The sequence below is a fragment of the Petaurus breviceps genome, unplaced genomic scaffold (assembly GCF_028583685.1).
Source record: "Petaurus breviceps papuanus isolate PSGF00001 unplaced genomic scaffold, PetGlider_PUasm1.0 110, whole genome shotgun sequence".
Lineage (NCBI taxonomy): Eukaryota > Metazoa > Chordata > Mammalia > Diprotodontia > Petauridae > Petaurus > Petaurus breviceps.
This window is the reverse complement of record NW_027185597.1, coordinates 499,644-519,143: the sequence shown is the minus strand read 5'-3', so window position 1 is coordinate 519,143 and position 19,500 is coordinate 499,644. Positions and strand designations below refer to the sequence as shown.

The 19,500-nt window shown below is 37.5% G+C and overlaps 1 protein-coding gene across 5 annotated transcripts in view; it reads left to right on the top strand.

The window, feature by feature from the left end:
- Nucleotides 1–19,500, top strand: part of LOC138155734 (thiamine pyrophosphokinase 1-like) — a 479,265-nt gene that overhangs the window by 344,149 nt on the left and 115,616 nt on the right. For all 5 annotated transcript variants that reach the window (XM_069081026.1, XM_069081104.1, XM_069080982.1 and 2 more), the window contains one exon: nt 15,993–16,104. In XM_069081026.1, coding sequence (XP_068937127.1) covers nt 15,993–16,104 — 112 coding nt within the window. The remainder of the gene's footprint in view (nt 1–15,992; nt 16,105–19,500) is intronic.

Below are 19,500 nucleotides of genomic sequence, written 5' to 3'. Positions count from 1 at the left end.
CATTCAACTTTCTAACATGCAAGTTTCAGAATAAAGGCTGATGTCCATTGGTTGAGGGAATTTCCAGTGAAATTACATAGGAAGGAAGGAAGGAAGGAAGGGAGGGAGGGAGGGAGGGACATTGGTAGTTTTCCATGGAAGGTAATTTGGAATATAAGAAAAGCTTCTTTGCTTTTCCATATCCCATATTCAATTAATTTCTCAACCTTATTGAGTAGTCTTTTGCAATTCAAATGAGTGATCTTTAATATGTGAATTATCTATTAAGTGCTTCTAGGGTTCTTTGTTATTAAAGCTCTAGAATTTGTTGACTTAATTTCTAAGTTTAGTTAAATTAGGATAATTTTCTGGGTTAAACTTCAGGATATTCTCTAGCAATGTCTATTAGATCCCGTCAGTTTTTATTTTGGTTGCTGTTTCTACTATTTCCAGGCAATTTTCTTATGTGCTTCACTGGAATATAAGATTTGTACTATTTCTTTCTCTTTCTCAGTGACCATTATTTACCATATTGTTTCACTGAACTCTGTCCTCTTGCTCTTTTGCTTTGGTTTGTAGAGAACTCAGATCTTTTCCAGGTATGATCTTTTAGATTTCTTTTTTGTTAATTTTGTTCCTTTATATTGCTTGCCATCCCCATTTTTCTCTCCTAAATAGACCATCCTAATCCTTATATCGTCTATAGCTTTATTAAGATTTTTCATAGGTGGTGGCTAGGTGGCGCAGTGAATACAGCACTGGCCCTGGAGTCAGGAGGACCTGAGTTCAAATTTAGCCTTGGACACTTAACAAAGTCATGTGACTTTGGGCAAGTCACTTAACTCCAACTGCCCCTCCAAAAAGCACACACACAAAAAAAGATTTTGCATAAATTACCCCTTTTTAAATCATTGCTTACAATCTTCTTATAGCTTTTTTTTTCAGAGATCTTTTTGTTTAGTCATTTTCAGTCATTTCTTTTTGGGGGGGGGGGCAAAAATACTGGAGTGATTTACCATTTCCTTCTCCAGCTAATTTTACAGATGAGGAAACTGAGGCAGTTAGGGTGAAATTACCTGCCCAGGGTCACACAGCTAGTAAATATTTGAGAACAGATTTTAGCTCTAGTCTTCCTGACTCCAGACCCAGTGCTCTGTCCACTGTGCCTCTTTCCTGCCCCAATCAGAGATCTTATTTCAATTATTATATACATCACATGTTTCTTTATTTAATCTCCTAATTGAAAGTTTAAGTCATTCTGAAATTTCTTGGAGCAGTTTTTGTTCTCTCTCTTCGAGGGGCTTTGTTGTTATTATCACTGTCATATCTTTTTGTTTTTCCTCCTTGGAGGAAGTATGGGGATTTTCTGAGCCAGAAGTGAGCAGAGAGAACATTTCAGCCATAGGAAAGGATCAGTTCCCAAGCCTAGAGAAATGCTTTGTGGGAAGAATAGCAAAAAGTCCAGTTTGAATGGATTGTAGAGTGGATAATGGGAGTGATGTGTAATTAGTTTTGTGCAGCTGTATTGTGAAGGTTTTATATGTAACCAGACAGAGGAGTTTATATTTTATCCTCAAAGCAACAGGGGGCCTTGGAGTTTATTGAATAGAACAATGATATGGTCAGACCATGATCTTTCTAGTCATCCAGATTATCAATTTCCATATCTTCCTTAACTCCTCCCTTCTTTCTCAATTAATATATACAGTCAGTCCTCAGATCTTGTTTCTGTTTCCACAACATTTTGGTAGATGATAGATAGATACACACACACGTATATATACTTCTTTCCACTTTCAACACTACTACCACCCTAGTTCTGGTCCTTATCACCTCTCCCCTAGTCTATGGTCATTGCAGGAGGGGTTGTAGAAGTAGAAACCAGGATGTTTGAGCATTGATTTGTATGGGATGATAATCTGAGTTTGTAAATCTGGGAAACTGGAAGGATGATGTTTCTCAGCAGGAATAGAGAAGATTGGATGATAAACAGATCTGTGAATCATTTGTATAGAGATGCTAAATAAATCCATGTAAGGATAAGGTCATCAAAATTGCTCTGATAGGTAGAAGGCAAACTGGGGGAAGAATATTTTCATAAAAACAAACTGAAGAGGGAGTATCCAGGTAGATATAGTAGTCAACAATATCATATGCTTCAGAGAGGTTCAGAAGGGAGAGGATTAAGAAAAGATGATCATACTTGGCACTTCAAAGATCACTGGTAATTTTTGAGAACTGTTTCATTTTGATTATGAGACCTGAAGCCAAATTCCAAAAGGTTGGATAGTGAAGGTTGACTAAGTAGTGGCAATAAGTGTAAATACCTTCCTCCTCCCTTACCTGCAAAGGAGTTTGATGATGAGGGGAAGACATACAAGGCAATCGCTTGTAGAAATGGTTGGATCTAGTGAAGGGAAGTGAGCATGTTTGTTGGAAATAGGAAAGGAATTAAACAATAAGGTGAGATTGAAAATGTGAGGGGGAGGGATGGAAAGGGATCCCTTTAGTTAAATATCGTCTCTCCCACTCATGGATTCTTAATAATACTTAGCCTGTGCTTATCGAATTTTAGTCAATGTTAAGGGTATTAGTTCAACTCAGTAAACATTTATTAGAGGCTAACTATCATCTAAACGTGTTTCTTATACTATTTATACAGACCATTAAGTCCTTATAACACCAAAAATGGTATTCAGAGGAAAATTGTTTCTATGTTGTACAGTAGAAAGGATAAGGGCCATTTTTTGCCATTGGAATGATTCTACTTGAAAAGTTAAAATGAAAGCCCACAAAGTCCAATCTATACATGCCTAACTAATGATGATGGTGATGATGGCTAACATTTAAGATGTACAAAGTGCTTTACATTTTTATATTATCTCACTTGATTCAGTCCTCACAAGAACACAGTGGGGGTGTGTTAAAGTTCAATTTTCTGAAGAATTTTTTATTCTTGCCCCACAATTACTTCACTGATAACCATGCTGATTTTTCTATAAACAAATAAGAAATCTCTTCTTTAAAGAAAAGGAAAATCATACACACTAACTATATTTTAGGAGTATTATTAGCACAAGAGGAAAAAAAAATACTAGACACCCACTAATCCATAAACCATCCTATACATTAGCTGTGATGTGTTCTTGAGATGCAGGAACAGCTTATGTTGTTTATTTGGACAGGAAAATAATTGGAACAATTCAAGTGGTTCTCTCCCCCACCATTCAGCCTGGATGCACTGCCAAGAAGCTACTCAGTTAACTGCAGAGCTCTTCCCTTGTGGGTCTCCTGATGAATAGCTAATCTAGAGGAAAGGAGGAGTCTGGTGGAAGAAAGTGCTTGTTTGTATTCACAGTAATCTTGGTAGTTGATTACCTAGTGTAGGAATATCTTGCCATGCTGATCAATTACTTTGCAGAAGAATTGAAGGTAGTTAGTAAAGTAATCTAAAGAGAAAGTTGAAATGTTTATTGGGATGCTTATTTTGTTAGCCACACATTTTCATATAACAAGAACCTTTTTTGGGGTGTGTGGGAGAGGGGAAGAGAAATCTGGTCAATATATTATCTGATTTTTCCCACCAGTGCTGAAAAGAAAAGTCTTGCATTCCTTTTTGAACTAGAACCAGCTAAAGATGCCCAATTTAAAGTTCCTTGAATCATAGCTTCAATAAGAAGATCAAAATGGAAAACAAAATTTAGACACATTATTTTTCTAGAAGGTTTTCTCAGAACGTTTCTCAAAAGAATTTAAAATATATGCACATCCACACTCATACCTCGTCTTGCTCTCCCTCCCTCACCCCCACACCAAATGGGATATCTCCTCCCCCCCAGAGATATCTCACAAAATGTAGGGCATTTTATAGTTAAACATTAACATAGAGACTCTCCATAGCATAAATAACTATGATGTTTCTTTCCTATGAGAGTTTACCATTTCAACCAGTGTACCAAAATGAGAGCACATATATTAAGTCAGTTTTTCAACTTTGAATTTTCAGAAGGCTTATCAATTATTTTCTTTTCGTGTTTTACAATATTATTGGTAATGAAAGATAGTATTTTTTAAATCCCTCCATAGTTATTGGGACAAAATAAAGGAAGATAAGTAGATGGGGAGATTAAAGAGAAAGACTCAACAAATATGCATTAAGAGCTACCTACTCTATGTCTAGCACTGTGCTAAATCCTAGGGATTTAAATATGAAAAAGAAAGACAGTCCCTGCCTTCAGTTGATTAGAATTTAAAGGAAGTAAAACCAAAGCTTAGTAAAACCAACTGAATAGGGAAGGTAAAGGGCCAGGAGGGAAGAATGACAGCAGAAATCCAAAGGAGTAAAGCCATGTGAAAATTGAAGAGGTAACTTGGCTTGGGTAACCCTCCTTAAATGGAGGAATTGGGAGGCTATCTTCACTGAGGTGTCCAAAAAGAGGGTTCTCAATCAGAAGAGCATAAGGTACTAATGAAGTATGATTATCAAGCAAGACTGATGCAGGCTTACAGGATGGTGAGGTTCCTGGGGGCATGATAGAGAAATCCAAAAGGGCAGCCAGGTGGGAAATGAGATGACAAAAAGATGATATAACCATGTGCTCTCCTCGTAAACAAAAGCAAAAAATTAAGTGTCTTTTACAAGCTGGGTATTGTGTTAGACTCTTGGGATATAAAGTGTTAGTATACCTGTCCTAAATAAATTTATATTCTAAAAAGAGGAGACAACATTTAGTGGGATGGTGGCTAGGAAAAAAAAAAAAGTGTAGCTTCAAGAAAGGTGAATGGCACCATAGGGCAGTCAGTAAATTAACATTTTCCTGGAAGGATTCAATAGGTATTGAAATGAATTAATATGAGATAATTAGAGATGAGAGAGACCACTTACAATTGGGGGATCAGATAAAGTTATGTAGAGGTGATAACACCCAAATTGCATATTGAATTAAGATATGGATTGTAAAAGTAGACAGAGTGGGAAGAGCTTTGGATTTGTGTGCAATATTCTTGACTGTTCAACTTCCTACCTTGTGACTCCTGGTGGATGATTCTGCTACTCCTTGCCTTCCTTTTCTCAACTCTGAAATGAGGGTGACACAGAAGGACAGTGGGAGACATGCTTTTTAGTTGTGTAGAAATTGGGTTTAGTCCTTTATAAATGTGAGTTATAGAGAGATGGCAGGAAGAAGAAGTCAATAGGTCAATAACATACTCAGTGTTACTGTTTTAACTGGAAACAAATCTGTTTCAGAGCAGGATAGTGCAGATGTTTAACTGATCAAGGATTGATTGATTTGTAATTTTTTTTCATCATGTGACAGCATATTCTCGATTATTTTTTGCATGCATAAAGTTCCAGAATCCTTGTTTTGTTCCCAGGCCCAGCTCAGAAGCTTTCTCCTGAATGAAACCTTCCTTGTTCTCATTCTTATGTGTGTACATATGATAACCCACTCCCCCACCCCTTCCCACCCCAGTATAATCTTGATGATGACGAAAAATATTAACAATAGCTAGCATTCATATTGTTCTTTAAAGATAGCGAAACATCTATAAATATCAATCTCACTTTCTCCTCAAATCACCTCAGAGGTAGGTGTTATTATTATCCTCCTTCTGCATATAAAGAATGCTAAGCAACTTGTCCAGGGTCTCTGTCTCTGTCTGTCTCTGTCTCTCTGTCTCTCTCTGTTTCTCTCTCTCTCTGTCTCTCTCTCTCTCTCTCTCTCTCTGTCTCTCTCTCTCTCTCTCTGTCTCTCTGTCTCTCTCTCTCTCACACACACACACACACACACACACACACACAGAGCTAGTCATTGTTTGAGGTCAAATTTGAACTGAGATCTTCTTGATTTTAAGTCTAGTTCTCTATCCACTGTGCTACCTAGGTGCCTCTTGAATATAGCTCATTGATGGGGCTGTTTTTGGTGTTTCTGTTTTTGTATCCCAGCCCCTGTCACAGAAACCCATACAGTTAGGTACTTAACAAACATTTATCAAATTGAATTGAATTGAGGAAGGATTCAAAACCACTCATATTTCCCCTTCTGTCAGCAGACTTATTTGGCCTATAAATCTAGTTCAGGTTAGAAATGTGATTCTTGTACCTGAAGGCATTTGCAAAACTTTGAGAAAAAATGTGAAATGTGAGATTACCTTCAGAATCAGAGAATCACAGATCTCTAATCTGGAAGAGATTTCAGAGGTCATAGAGTTTAAGCTGAATCAGAAAATATGATTTCCCTACCTTCCATCCCCTATAGCACACTCAATGGTCATCCATAGCTTTTGCTTGAAGACCTTCAAAGAGGGGAAATGTAACCCCCTCCTGGAACAGGAGAAGCTAAAAGGTCAAAAACAAACAGTTGAATTTCCAAGCAATCCAGAGCAAAAAGCATTTCAGATATGCCTATTAAAAGCAGATGCACAGGACTCCTTTGGTTTAGTAAATTATTGAAATGCACAGATAGAATCATCAGAGCCAAAACATCACAGGACAAAAAAAAATAACTCGTATTTTTCAAGCAGCCAATATAAAACACGAAACAGTACTGTGACAGACATGTCATTGTCAGCAAGTAACCTACCTTGTCCAGAATTGTTTTGTATGCTAATCATGATAATCCCAGGAACTTTTTCCTATGGTTCCTTATATAGATTTTGCAGAATAAGAGAATGTGGAAGGTCTCACTTAGGAGTTCCATAAATCCAGCTTTGTTTTACTAGGGAAGTCCTTTGTTATTGTAGTTATATCCAAAAACAGATAACCTTCAAGGATCAAAATAGTTGAAATTTTGATCATCCTTTCAGGCTCACACCTAGATGTCATCTTTGACTCTCTCTCCCTCCCCCTCACCCATCCAATCTAGTGCCAAGCCCTGTTAATTCAGCCTCTGTAAAATCTCTCATATCTCTTCTCTCCCCTGACACTTCTGCCACCTGGTGCAGGATCTCATCTTCTAATGCCTAAATTATTTCAATGCCTTTTGTTTGTTGTTCCTTCCTCAAATCTCTCCCCACTCTTATCCATCTTTCACTCATTGTCAGGTCTGACCATGTCACTGCCCTATTTAATCCACTCCAGTGATTCTTCTCATCTCGAAGATCAAATACAAAATCTTTCCTTCCTATCTTTTATCTTCTTACTCCTTACTTGTGTCTTCCTCTGTGACAGTAGTCTTCTTGAACAAGATACTCTTTCCTGACTTAGGGTATTTTCATTGTCTTTATGCCTAGAATTCTCTTCCTCCTCCTTTCCATCTCCTGCTCTCCTTTTCTTGTCCCAGTTATAATTCTACCATTTACAAGAAGCCTTTGCTAATCACCCTTCTTGTTAGAGCCTTCCTTCCTGTTATTGGTTATTTGGTTATTTCCTGTTTATCTTGAATATAGTTTGTTTGTATAGGATTGTTGACATATTATCTCCCTCATTAGACTATGGGATACTTGAGCAGGAATTTTTTTTCTTGGCATTGGGGTCAAGGGGAGGAGCTTTCTTTGTATCTCTAGTACTTAGCATAGTCCTTGTCACTTAGTAAGAAATCAATAAATGCTTGATTGTTCACTGACTAGGTGAATATGTCGGTTCAGGAAAATGTGATTCAAACTCTTGTTCTCCTTCTTGTCCCTTCATGGATCTCAGTTTCTGTGGTTCCACATGCTGTTCATTGATAAAATTGTTTAAGGACCTGGGGCAGGTAGCACAGGGGCATCTCCAGACTTTTACCTTCATGTGCTTCTCACCTCTGCATGGTGAACCTTGGCTCATATTGAGATGGACTATAGACCAGAGATTTGGGTGTAATGAGCTATAAGGTAGGAAATGAACATTGTCCAGCATCCAGATTAGATAGATGGATGGATGCTTTATAAGCTTGTCATTATCATTAAAACCTGCAGTCTTCCTTTCTTCAACATCAGATTAAAAACAAAAGCCAGGTTTAGCACCCTTGTTTTTCACTTGCTTTCTTGATCTATCTTTTACATACTGCCTTTGGATATTTTAGCTTTATAAGCATCTACAATTAAGAGATTGCCATCAGAATCAAATAATGTGTTTTTAAGGATTTGAAGACTTACTGAGAATCGAAGTGTAAATGGTTAGAGCTTTGTTTGTATTTTGCGTCTTAGTATTTTAGTATTAAGTGACTTAGTATTTTGACAAACATGTTACCTTTGTATTTTAACTCTTTGGTTCATCTATTTCAAGTTATCCAGTATTCCATGTATTCTGCCTCATCCTTTGACTCTGAGTGAGAAAGGAGAGCTGCATCATATCACCTCTGTTCAGCATAGCTGGCATTCTAACACATCTTTGTGAAGTGCTCTACTTAAGCCTTCATCTTTTGTCATTTATTATTTTTTGTGTTTAATGTAATGCATTAATCAACTTTCTCTGAATTGCACTTTATCAATTTAACTCTACTCAAGCAATGATTAAGCTCTTACTGTGTGTAAAACCTAAAAGGGGGCAATTTCAGGGTAAGATTCCTTGTTTTCTCTCTATACCTTCTTTTCACAGACCTACCATTGTCTTCAAAAAGAGCTCTGGGCACATTACAGGAATAGAAGAGGAACTTGCACAATGATTCATGAGAAGGGATGGATGTAATTGATTATTTAATGTACCTGTAGTCTCTAGTAATGACATAAATCCCTGGAGAAGTTCTGGGTTGTCAGACTGTGTGCCTGCTTATGTCAGATCACATAGAGGCTAGCATGTGTTAAGAGTTCTGCACCCAGGAGAATTAGGAAGTAGTCTGCATAAGGAGTGGAATAAATTTTTCTCTAGAACTACCCTGACACCCCGCTCCAACACACCCACCCACACCCCCAGGATGGGGAGAGAAAGGTTTCCCACAGTTCAACCCAAAGGATCTGTGCATGATATTGTCCTTGTTGATTTACACTTTTACAAAAGGATAAAAATCCTTGAAGACTCAAATCATCAGTATCTGGCTCATCAGAAGATCTTTTTCAGAGGAAGACAGAACACTTTTTGTTGAATGTAGACCAAGAGTTACCTGTGCTCCCAAATGATAGTATCAGATGATTCTTACAATAATGGGGAGAGAGAATGGCTTTGTAAGGAAAGACTAAAAGGAAAGCTTAGTTAATATTATGTGTTTTAAATCACTGAAAATTTAAATGAAATTGAAAAACAAAATGGTATAATAAAAATAAAATAAACACAATATATATATAATAACAATAATGGCATTTACATAGTGTCTACAGTGTTCTAGGTATTGTGCTAATTGTCTTGTAAATATGATCTCATTTGATCATCCCAATAACCCTAGGAAGTAGATGCTATTTTTATAGTTGAAGAAACTGAGGTAGACAGATAAAATATTTTACCTAGATTTACACAGCTAATAAATATCTGAGGCTGGATTTAATCTAACTCCCTTAGTTCAGGCTTAATTTTCTACCCACTGTGCCAGCTAGCTGCCTATTTTATATTATTTCTTGCATAATACTTTGCTGAGGCCTTTCCATGTATTTTTTGTCAAAAAGAAAAGTCTTCTCTTCTATCTCTAGTCCCTATTAACTGAAAAAAAAAATTCTTCCTAATTTGCTAAAAATTCTTAAATGAAATTAGCTAGAGCATTGTATAATGGGGTGTCATGAAGTTGTAAAGAAAACAGGAGAAAGTTTTTTTTTTTTTAATTTTTAAAGACAAGCCTAAACTGTTATTTTACATCAAATCAACGGAGTAACAGAGTAATTTTTGTTGATTTATTTCATTAAATCCTAAGATTTTTTTTTGGCATCATGAATACAAAGAAACTTTTCGTGACCCCATTTCAAGTTTTCTTGGCAACTGGAGTGGTTTGCCATTTCCTTCTCCAGCCTATTTTTCAGATAAGGAGACTGAGGCCACCAAGATTAAGTGACTTGCCCAGGGTCACATAGCTGATAAGTATTTGATACTGGATTTGAACTCAGGTCCTCTTGACTCCAGGCAGGGTGCTATCTCCAATGCACCACAAAAGCTGCTGTATATCTTCTGAAAAGTGAAGTAATAGACTTAGAACACAGCACAAGAAACCTCTTTTGGGGACACAGTGCAGGAATTTGTTTTGCTTTACTATGCATATTTATTGCAGGGGTTTTGTGTTTCTTCCATACACAACCCTTTGTTGAGGGTTGGTAGGAGGGAAAACCAATTTTTGCAATTTGGAATAACAACATTTAATAAAAATAAGCTAAAATGACAAGGTTTGACTAGATGATCTTTTAAAGTTCCTTCTAGATCCGAATCCTATGCTGAAACCTGTGACAAGAATTTCAGTGGTCTTCAAGAAGACCTTTTAAAAGCCAAAGGTCAAATTAGAAAAAACTTTTTTTTTTTTGTGGGCTTGCTTATGAGAAGGAGCTTCTGATTGCATGGTTGAGATTCTGAGTGGCCATATGTTCAGATCTCCCAGACTGCTTAGATGTAAAGGCTCTCTTGATCCATCTATATATAAAGTGTATAGTTGATTCAGGGAGTCAGAGCCCTGTCTGTGGGTCTTTCTCTGCTTGTGTTTTGTCTGAAGTTCAGAGTGCTGACTTTTCCCCTGCACTAGTGAATGTAATTTTAAAAGATTGTTGACCCCTTAAATAGCTATCTTTTCCACTAAAGCAGATCTAAGAACCTATACTAGCAGCCATCCTGGATATGCCAGTGTGGTTGCCCATACATAGGGGTCCAGCTAAGTGATGTGGTGGAGAATTCAAATCTGGCCTCAGATGCTTACTAGCTGTGTGTGACCCAGAGCAAGTCACTTAACCCTTATCGCCTCTGTTTCCTCACGTGTAAAATGAGCTAGAGAAGGAAATGGCAAACCACTCCAGTTTCCTTGCCCAGAAAACCCCAAATGGGGTCACAAAGAATTGAATGCAACTTAATTTTCCAAACCTAAATTTTCAAGCCTCTCTACTATTTACCTTTCTCACATTCTCCTTCCTCACTGGTAGTGTTTCATGTTCCATGCGTTCCTGGTGTTTTGGTTACTCTCATCTGTACCCTTATTATTGTTTTCTGTCATAGGTATTAATACCAACCCATAACCTGGCTTTCTAAAAAATGCTATTAACTGATAAAATGACTTCTGAAAATTTTTAATTGTAAAATTTTAATTGTTTCATGCTATAGTTTTAGTCCTTATGTATTTATGCACAGCAAGTTTATAAGACCACACACAGTCACAGAACTTTTTTACCTATATACCACCTCCATACATGCATTTACCATGCATATACATGCATACTGACGTTGGCCTATACTGTTTGTATATATCAGCAGAGTAGAATTTTGATCCCTTATTTAAATTCCTGTAACATTTAGAATATTAAAAGTTACGTAAAGTACCAGGAGTAAATGTAATTCTGTTTTCTGTACATTAATATTCTTTCTTTGCACTGCTTTCTTTATACTAAATCAATATCTGATAAATAGGAAGAAAGATATTTCATTTTGAGTATCACCTTCCCTATAGGACATCACCTGAGACCATTGAGCCATATTCTCAGAAAGACCTAATTGGCTTAATCTAATCTCATCATTGGTTATCCTCCTTATTGATCCAACTGGTCCTTCCATCTAACTAGATAAATACATCCTAGTGGGAGTACACATGTACTAAGAGCATCACATAGTCATATACAGGGACAAAAGGAGATGGGATCCCAAGACCTTCAAAGTAGTGAATTCCCTGGGTCACATGGCCATAAATAATTTTCGTCCATATGACACTTCACAGAGTTTTTGCTCTAAGGATGCAGATTATCAACATCAGGAAAACCTTGATGCAGAATTCAATAGACTAAGTTACCAATAGCCTAGGCTGGTTTCTGTTGGTCAAAGGGGGAATTGAAGATTAGAGCACACCAGCAAATGAGCATACATCCATGAGGCATTGCCTCATATTCTTTTCTTCCATGCAAATTTATTCATGAATCTTTTGAACGGAGAAGTTAGGAAGTCAGCTGTACCATGACATGTGTGTGGTGGATATGGTTTTCAATGGCTCCATGGTAAGGTTTGTGTGAAGACAGCTTATCCTGCTATTTGCTTCGCTATCATTTCAATTCAATCCAAAAATTTAAATTAAGTGCTTATTCTGTATAAGGTTTTGCACTGGATACTTACATGTCAACTACAAAGGAAAGAGTCAGCTTACATTTTGGCCAGGAGGGGAGTGGCTTATAAATAATTATATATATGAATGTATAAATGATAATACCAGGGGTCAGAAAGTATTCAAAGCTGATAACTAATGACCAGGAAATGTTTATTTAATCAAAATAAAAAAATAACTAGTTCAAAATTATAGGTCCTAATTTCACCTTCCTTGTTCATGTATTATGTAAGTACTTGCAGTATCAACACTTAAGAAGGGCAGAGGTTGTCTCTTGTGTTTTTAATATAATAGGTACCACACCGTGAGCACTCAATAAATATTTATTGGCGGTGATGCTAGCCTCATTTCTGCTTCATGGCACCATAGAACCAACAGGAGATAGATCGCATGGTAGGATTTGGTTTAACTAGTTCTGTGATTTCATATTGACTTTCTGTAGAGTTAAAGATAAAAAAAAGGATTTCAGGGAAGAAAATTTATAAAAGTAAATTCCTCTCTATTTCCATATCCTCTGGGCTAGTGATGGAGAAGGGACTAGTAGCAAATGGTCTTTTTTTAAAAGACTGGCCTCAAAACCCCAATGATTTCTTTCTTTTCACAACCAGACTTTCCTCAGAGAAGATTCAAACATTCACTTAAAGAATCTGTTAATGTTGAGATTTGTAGAATATTATCCTGGCACTATTTAAAAGAAAAGAATCAGTGAAAGGATGAAGGGAGGAAGGAAGGAGAAAGAATAAAAGATGGAAGGAAGGAAGAAAGGACTGACTCTAAGCTTAAGGGTAAAACCCATTATACCAATCACTAATTATATTTAACACATTTTGTAATCTTTACTCTTCTACTTTCAGCTTCTAGAACTCTGATCTGAAATGAGGATTAAATAATTTTTTAGTATTTCCTTACAAATCTTTTTTTTTTTTTGAGAAAAACAAGTATTATCCAAAATCGGAAGTCATCAGTTTTATAATCATTTCTTTTAAAATAATGTGAGGTCAATGTCTACTTAATTCTTTCTTCAGATTGCTTTCTCTGTTGCAATTCTCTATTTAACTCCTCTATATGAACTATATTTGACCTTTCCTAATTGAACATTTAAAGAAAATTAGAAAATATATTCTGTGGGAGGAGAAAATGGTTAGATAGTGTAGTATTACCTTTTATTAAGTCTGCATGCCTTATATTTCAACTAATCTTGAGTCATTTTTACAGTACAGATGTCAGCAACTAACTACATTAGGCTAGGGACTCAACATTTCAGTGCATAGGGAAGAAAAGAGAACACTGAAATAAAAATATATTTGACAAAGAGGAAAGGTTGACACACAGAACCACAGAATCTCAGTCACAAAAGACCTTAGTGCCTACTTAGTATATTTGGGACATGACTGAAAACCCCCTGTGACATTAAATTATCAGCCATCAAGCCTTTGATGGAATTCATCACCCAAAGACCTAATCTACTTTCTAATGATTGTTAGTATGTTGTTTGCTTTTTTCCTCACTTCAAGTCATCAAGCCTCTAGAACTTCCCTTCAATGTTCCTTATGCCTAATTTCAAGTCTTAATTACTCTTCCATGTAAGAACCCTTCTGGTATTTAAAGATAACCTGACAGCTGTTCACCCTGAGTCTTCTCTTCTTGAAATGAAATACCACCAGCTCCTTCAGCAGATAATAATGTGGAAGAATTTCAAGGCATTATCCTGTTAATCCTTGGGAGACATTTTTCCAATTCACCCCATCAATGCAGGTCAACACATCTATAACTTATAGTCTTAGCTTTCTAGAGCACTGAGAGTTTAAGCTAAGGGACTTATTCAGGGTCACACAGTCAAGATGCATCAAAGGTAGGCCTTCAACTCAGTATGTCCTGGCTTCAAGGCCAACCTGTATCCACACTATCCTACCTCTTTCTGGTTTACCAACATTCTTCCGAAATATGAACTAAATGTGTAGTCTGGATGTTCTCTAAACAGTACTCTCACACTCCATTCTATTTTGGGGAAGACATGGATTTTTTTTTTTAATGCTGTCTATATGAATATTCTCACTCTTTTGGGTGCCACATTGCTTGGCTTATTTGTTGAATTTAAAAATCCACCAAAATCCGTGGATAAATCCACTAAAATCCAGAACTTTTCCAGGTTAACTATTGTGTAGCCACTCCCTCTTGCACCTAATCTGGTTATTTGTGAAGTCTATTTTTTTTTAACTCAGGTGTGAAATTTTAGGCTTATCCAAATTAAATATCCTTTCATTGGATTTGGTCCTTGTGTTCTAGTATGTCAGGATCTTTTTTTTTGTATCAAAAATATCATCCATTTTCTTAGTGTTCCCTTCCATATTTGTTTTGTTCACTAAATCCAGTTCAGATTTTTTTTAATGTATTTCCAAGTCATTATGCTATGCATCCAGGATACAGACGAAAAATAACCTCTGACCTGAAACTTACCTGTGACTTACAGAGTATAATAAGGTATACATGGCAAATAATTTTAGGGAAGAGATAACATTATCCACTAGAGAATGAGTGGAGAAGGAAGAATTAGGGAAGGCCTTCTCTGGGAAGTGACTACAGAACCCAGCCTTCAAGGCAGTTAAGGGTCCTAATAGACTTAGGTGAGAAGGGTGAATGCATTCCAAGAATGGAAAAGAAACTCTGCAAAGGTATGCAAATGAGATGAAATATTGTACATTAAGGAAGAGCAAGTAGACTTTGTAAACTTAATAGCAGTTCTTTATACATGGTAGAGTCAACATTTGCCTGCTAAGTTTAACTGAGATATCTTCCTTTTCACATTCTACCTCTGACCACTAAAAAAAGCCTTGATCTTCGCCACATTGCTCAGCTTCTTTTCTCTTTTGATTGGAGATGTGGAAGGTAGACCCTCTTCCCAGTGCTGTCCTTTAGAGAGGGAAAAAATTGGAATTTGGGGTTCATTCCTCTCTGTATCTGCTCCTCTGCTTGGTTCCAACTTCATGGAACACAATCTCCTGCACCCACTTCCTGCCTTTTGTGTGTTATATTGTAAGCTTCTTGAGGGCAAGGACTGCCTTTCTTTTTATTTATTTTACCCCAGTTGTTACCATAGTATTTGCCACATAGTAGGTGTTTAGATGTTTATTGTATTTGACTGGACTAGAGCAGTTGTTTGGCACAGTGGGTGAAGTGCTAGGCCTGGACTCTGGAAGACCTGTGTTCATATGTGACCTTGGGAAAATCACTTAACTGTTTTTTTATTTGTTTCCTCATCTGTAAAACAAGTATAATAATAACAGCTATCTGCAAGGGTTATTGTGAGGATCAAATTATTTGTAAAGTATTTAGGACACTTGGGCAGCTAGGGTGGAATAGTATAAGCGTGCCAGGGCTAGCCTCATCTTCCTGAGTTCAAATGTGTCCTCAGATACTTATTAGTTGTATGACCCTGGACAAGTCACTTAACCATGTTTACCTCAGTTTCCTCATCTGTAAATGAACTTGAAAAGGAAATGGCAAACCACTCCAGTATCTTTGGCAAGAGAACTCCAAATGAGGTCATAAGGAGTCAGAAAGCATTGAAAAATGACTAACCACCCCGGCCTCCTCCCCCCCCCCCCCACCAAAAAAAAGAGCACATTGCTTTGAACATAATAGGTACTTAATTCTTGCTTACCATTCCTTGCTCCCCCTTGCCAAAGCAGAAACTTTCCTTATGATTCTTGGAGCAAAGGCTGAATTATTGTTTAGCTGAAAATCCCTCTCTTTCCCAGAAAAATCCTTTCCAGAGTCTCTGGGTATTTACTGTGCCAGTGGCTTCCTGAGTATTTTGAAATCTGTTTGGGGAAGTACTTTCACTTCCATTGGTAGGACTTCCTTATAAACAGTTTCTTTTTTTTGTAGGGAAAGCACAAACTGCATGTTGACACAGGATTTGAAGGTGATTGGTGTGGCCTTGTTCCTGTTGGACACCCTTGTAAGCAGGTCACCACAACTGGTCTCAAATGGAACCTCAGTAAGTGAAATTTCCTTTTGATTCTTGCTAAAAGTAATTTTGAAATTTTTAAATATCACATTTAATTTTCCTCAGTCATAACATAACTTGCATGATTCCTGTATGTTCGTGTGCACACTCTCTCTCTCTCTGTGTCTCTGTCTCTCTTTCTGTCTCTCTCCCCCTCTCTCCTCGTGTTTTTACAACTCAGCACTAAAACTCGGCAGTTTTGTGGACAAGGGTCTCTGTGATGTTTGAATGGAATATGTTCATCTACATGGTGTGATTTGAAAGAAGAAAGGCCTTGTAGAAAATTATCCTATGTCTCCACCAACTTATTCTTGAATTAGCCCTATTATACTTTCATTCCTTTGGGTTAAGTATTGACCTTTGAAGAGTATGTTAAATGCATATTTATCTGTGAAAGGTAACATCTTTAGTCAGTAAAACCTTACATGTGAATTGACGTACTGCTAGTATTGTTTCTGAGAGGAAATTTTTGGAACCAGGAACACACTGAAGAATTAGGGAGAAAACAGGTCTGAAAAAGGAAGGCAAAGGACTCAAGAAAGGATTGTGCCATGTCTGGAAGTAGATGGTTCTGAAGACAAAACCTTGCAAATGAAATAATAGTATCTATAAAAAAACTTTATTGGTTATGCCTAGAGCCGGGTCAGTTAGCCATAGCATAATTTCCTCCTTGGACAGACATTATTCTTTTTTTAAAGCAATCGGGGTTAAGTAACTTGCTCAAGGTTACACGACCAGGTGTTTCTGGTGGGTGCTACGTGTCTGAGCCCGGATTTGATCCCCAGGTCATCCCGACACTGGGGCCGGTGCTCTTACTCACTGTGCTACCTGGCCACCCCGACAGACATTATTCTTATATAGAAGAACAGTCAAAACCTATAAAGCTTTGCCCACTATTGAAAAGTTTTTCACTATCTTTTATTTTGACTAGACCTTAACGATATCCTTAAACTTTGATTTGAAAAATGAAAAGACTCAATGTAATTAAATAAATGCTGATTACAATTGAATCCATCAGGCCTTGTAGGATGTCACAAGGAAGAGCAATACCACCCACACATTTGTAGCAAATTGATTTGGCTGATTGCAAAAGTATTTCCATTTTAGGGGACTGACCACCGTTTCTGGGATTCTGAAGTAATATTATAAAATAATTAATTTCTTCATGAAATATAAGAACTTCCAAATTCAAAATTTTATTCAAAATGATAACACTTTGAGCATAAGAATTTAAAAATTATCAGAAATCATTCAGAAATGATTAGAAGGTACTACTGGTATTTTAAAACAACTTTTAGAGAGCTCATCAGAATGTGAAGACCCAGTAGGCCTGGTTTCTCTTAGCTCACAGAAGTATGGATAAGCTTTTCAATTGTTTAGCTGAGACTGATGGGGCTCTTATTCCAGTTTAAACAACTGCTTCACTTTTCTGAATATTTTTATATTTCAAGACCCTGAATCTGGCATGACCCTCAGATTCACCTTTCTTTTTTTTTTTTTTTTGGAGGGGGGAAGGTAGGGCTGTTGGGGTTAAGTGACTTGCTCAAGGTCACACGGCCAGTTTTTCTGTTAAGTGTCTGAGGCTGCATTTGAACTCAGGTCCTCCTGACTTCAGGGCCAGTACTCTATTCACTGCGCCACCTAGCTGCCTGACCCTCAGTTTCAAGAGCATAAAATAGAATAAGAAGGATCTTTTATCTACTTTCCCCCTTCTCTTCAGCCCACCCTCCTCCCTGGCCCCCCCCCCCCCCCAGTGTAAAAGTAGAATAAAGAAAAGACCCTCGGAGACTTGCCTTTTGTCATATGCTCCTCTCCTCAGTTTCCTCTGATATCCCATTCCCCAAAACTAGCTTTGTCTCTGCCATAGAGAAATTAGTAACATAGGTCTCTAAAGGCACAGTTCTCTAGGAAGAATTGGTTGTTCCCTGAAAAGAGAAAGAATATTGGCAGTGTTTGGTGAGTTAGAGCGCGTTTACCTTTCTAATCTAGGAGACTGGTCTGAACTGAAAATCATCTTTTAAATCTCTCATTTTACCCAGGTTATAACCTAATGGAGAAAAAAGAATGTTTAAAACCTTGTGAAGGCGAGGTAGAATGGGCCATGAGATTAAATTACTTACTTACCAAAGATCACAAAGCTACTGGATGGCAGAGCTTGCACTAGATTTAAGGTTTCATTTCCTTTGTTTTAAGTTGTGGCTGACAACAGTGAAAAGACCTTGGAGTCAGAAAACATGGGTTCTGGCCTCATTTATAACTTCAATAACCTTGTGAAAGAATGTATTATTTCTCTAGTACTAAGCATCTTCATTTATAGAATGATGGGTTAGTCTAGACATCTCAGCTCTGTCTAAGAGCTGTCTTAGCTCTGTCTAATACTGTGATTTTATGAGCAAGAAACTGTAGATACTGAGCATAACCCACAAAGTGTAGGGGACGGCTTGTGGGTGGGACTTCAGCCTTTGGTATGGTACATTAAGAGACTAAACCACAGGAAGCCAAATTACCTCCATTAATTCTCACTGTTCCATGGGATGTCTGAAGGAATAGGAAGTATTCTTCTCAGCAAGCATTTCTTCAGCCTCATTATTAGCCAGGAACTGTGCTAAGTGCAAGGGATGTAAAAAAAGTTCAAAAACAGTCCCTCCCCTCTAGAAGCTTATGTTCTGTTGGGGAGACAACATACAAGATACTTACAGAATATAGATGGAAAGCAGTCTGAATGGGAAGGCATACGGGCCTAGACCAGGGTTGAGGAACCTGGGACCTCAAGGCCACATGTGATCTTCTAGGTCGTTGGGTGCAACCTTTTGACTTGAGTCCAGGTTTTATAGAACCAATCCTTTTGTTAAGGGGATTTGTTCTTTGAAGTTTGGATTTAGTCAGAAGGCTACACTTGAGGACCTGGAGGCTACAGGTTCCCTACCCCTGCATAATCTTAAGGGAGACAGTGGAGGTGAAGACCAGCCTGGAAAAAGCCTTCTCAGAAAGTAGGAATTGAGCCAAGTCCCGAGAAAGCCAGGGAAACCATGTTTGAGATGACCATGATGATGAAAAAGCATTGGCATGAGGGATAGCCATTACAAAGACATGTATTAAGGCAGTTGAATATCCAGTTTGAGGAACTGCAAATCACCTTGGCAGCAGAGTGAGGGATAAATTCAAGTTTGAAGGAGGGAGGCTGGTTAGAAGGCTATTGTAACCATCCAAGAGTGAGTTGTAAGTAGTTGTAGGTAGCTTTAGATTGCTGTGTGAATGGAGAGAAGGGGATGTATCCCAGAGAAGGGGGAAGGTAGAAATTATAAGGTTTAATTACAGAAGGCTGTGAAGAACCTATCTCCAGAGCCACCTTAGAGTTCAGAGTCCTAACGAAGCTTCTCTGGGCCA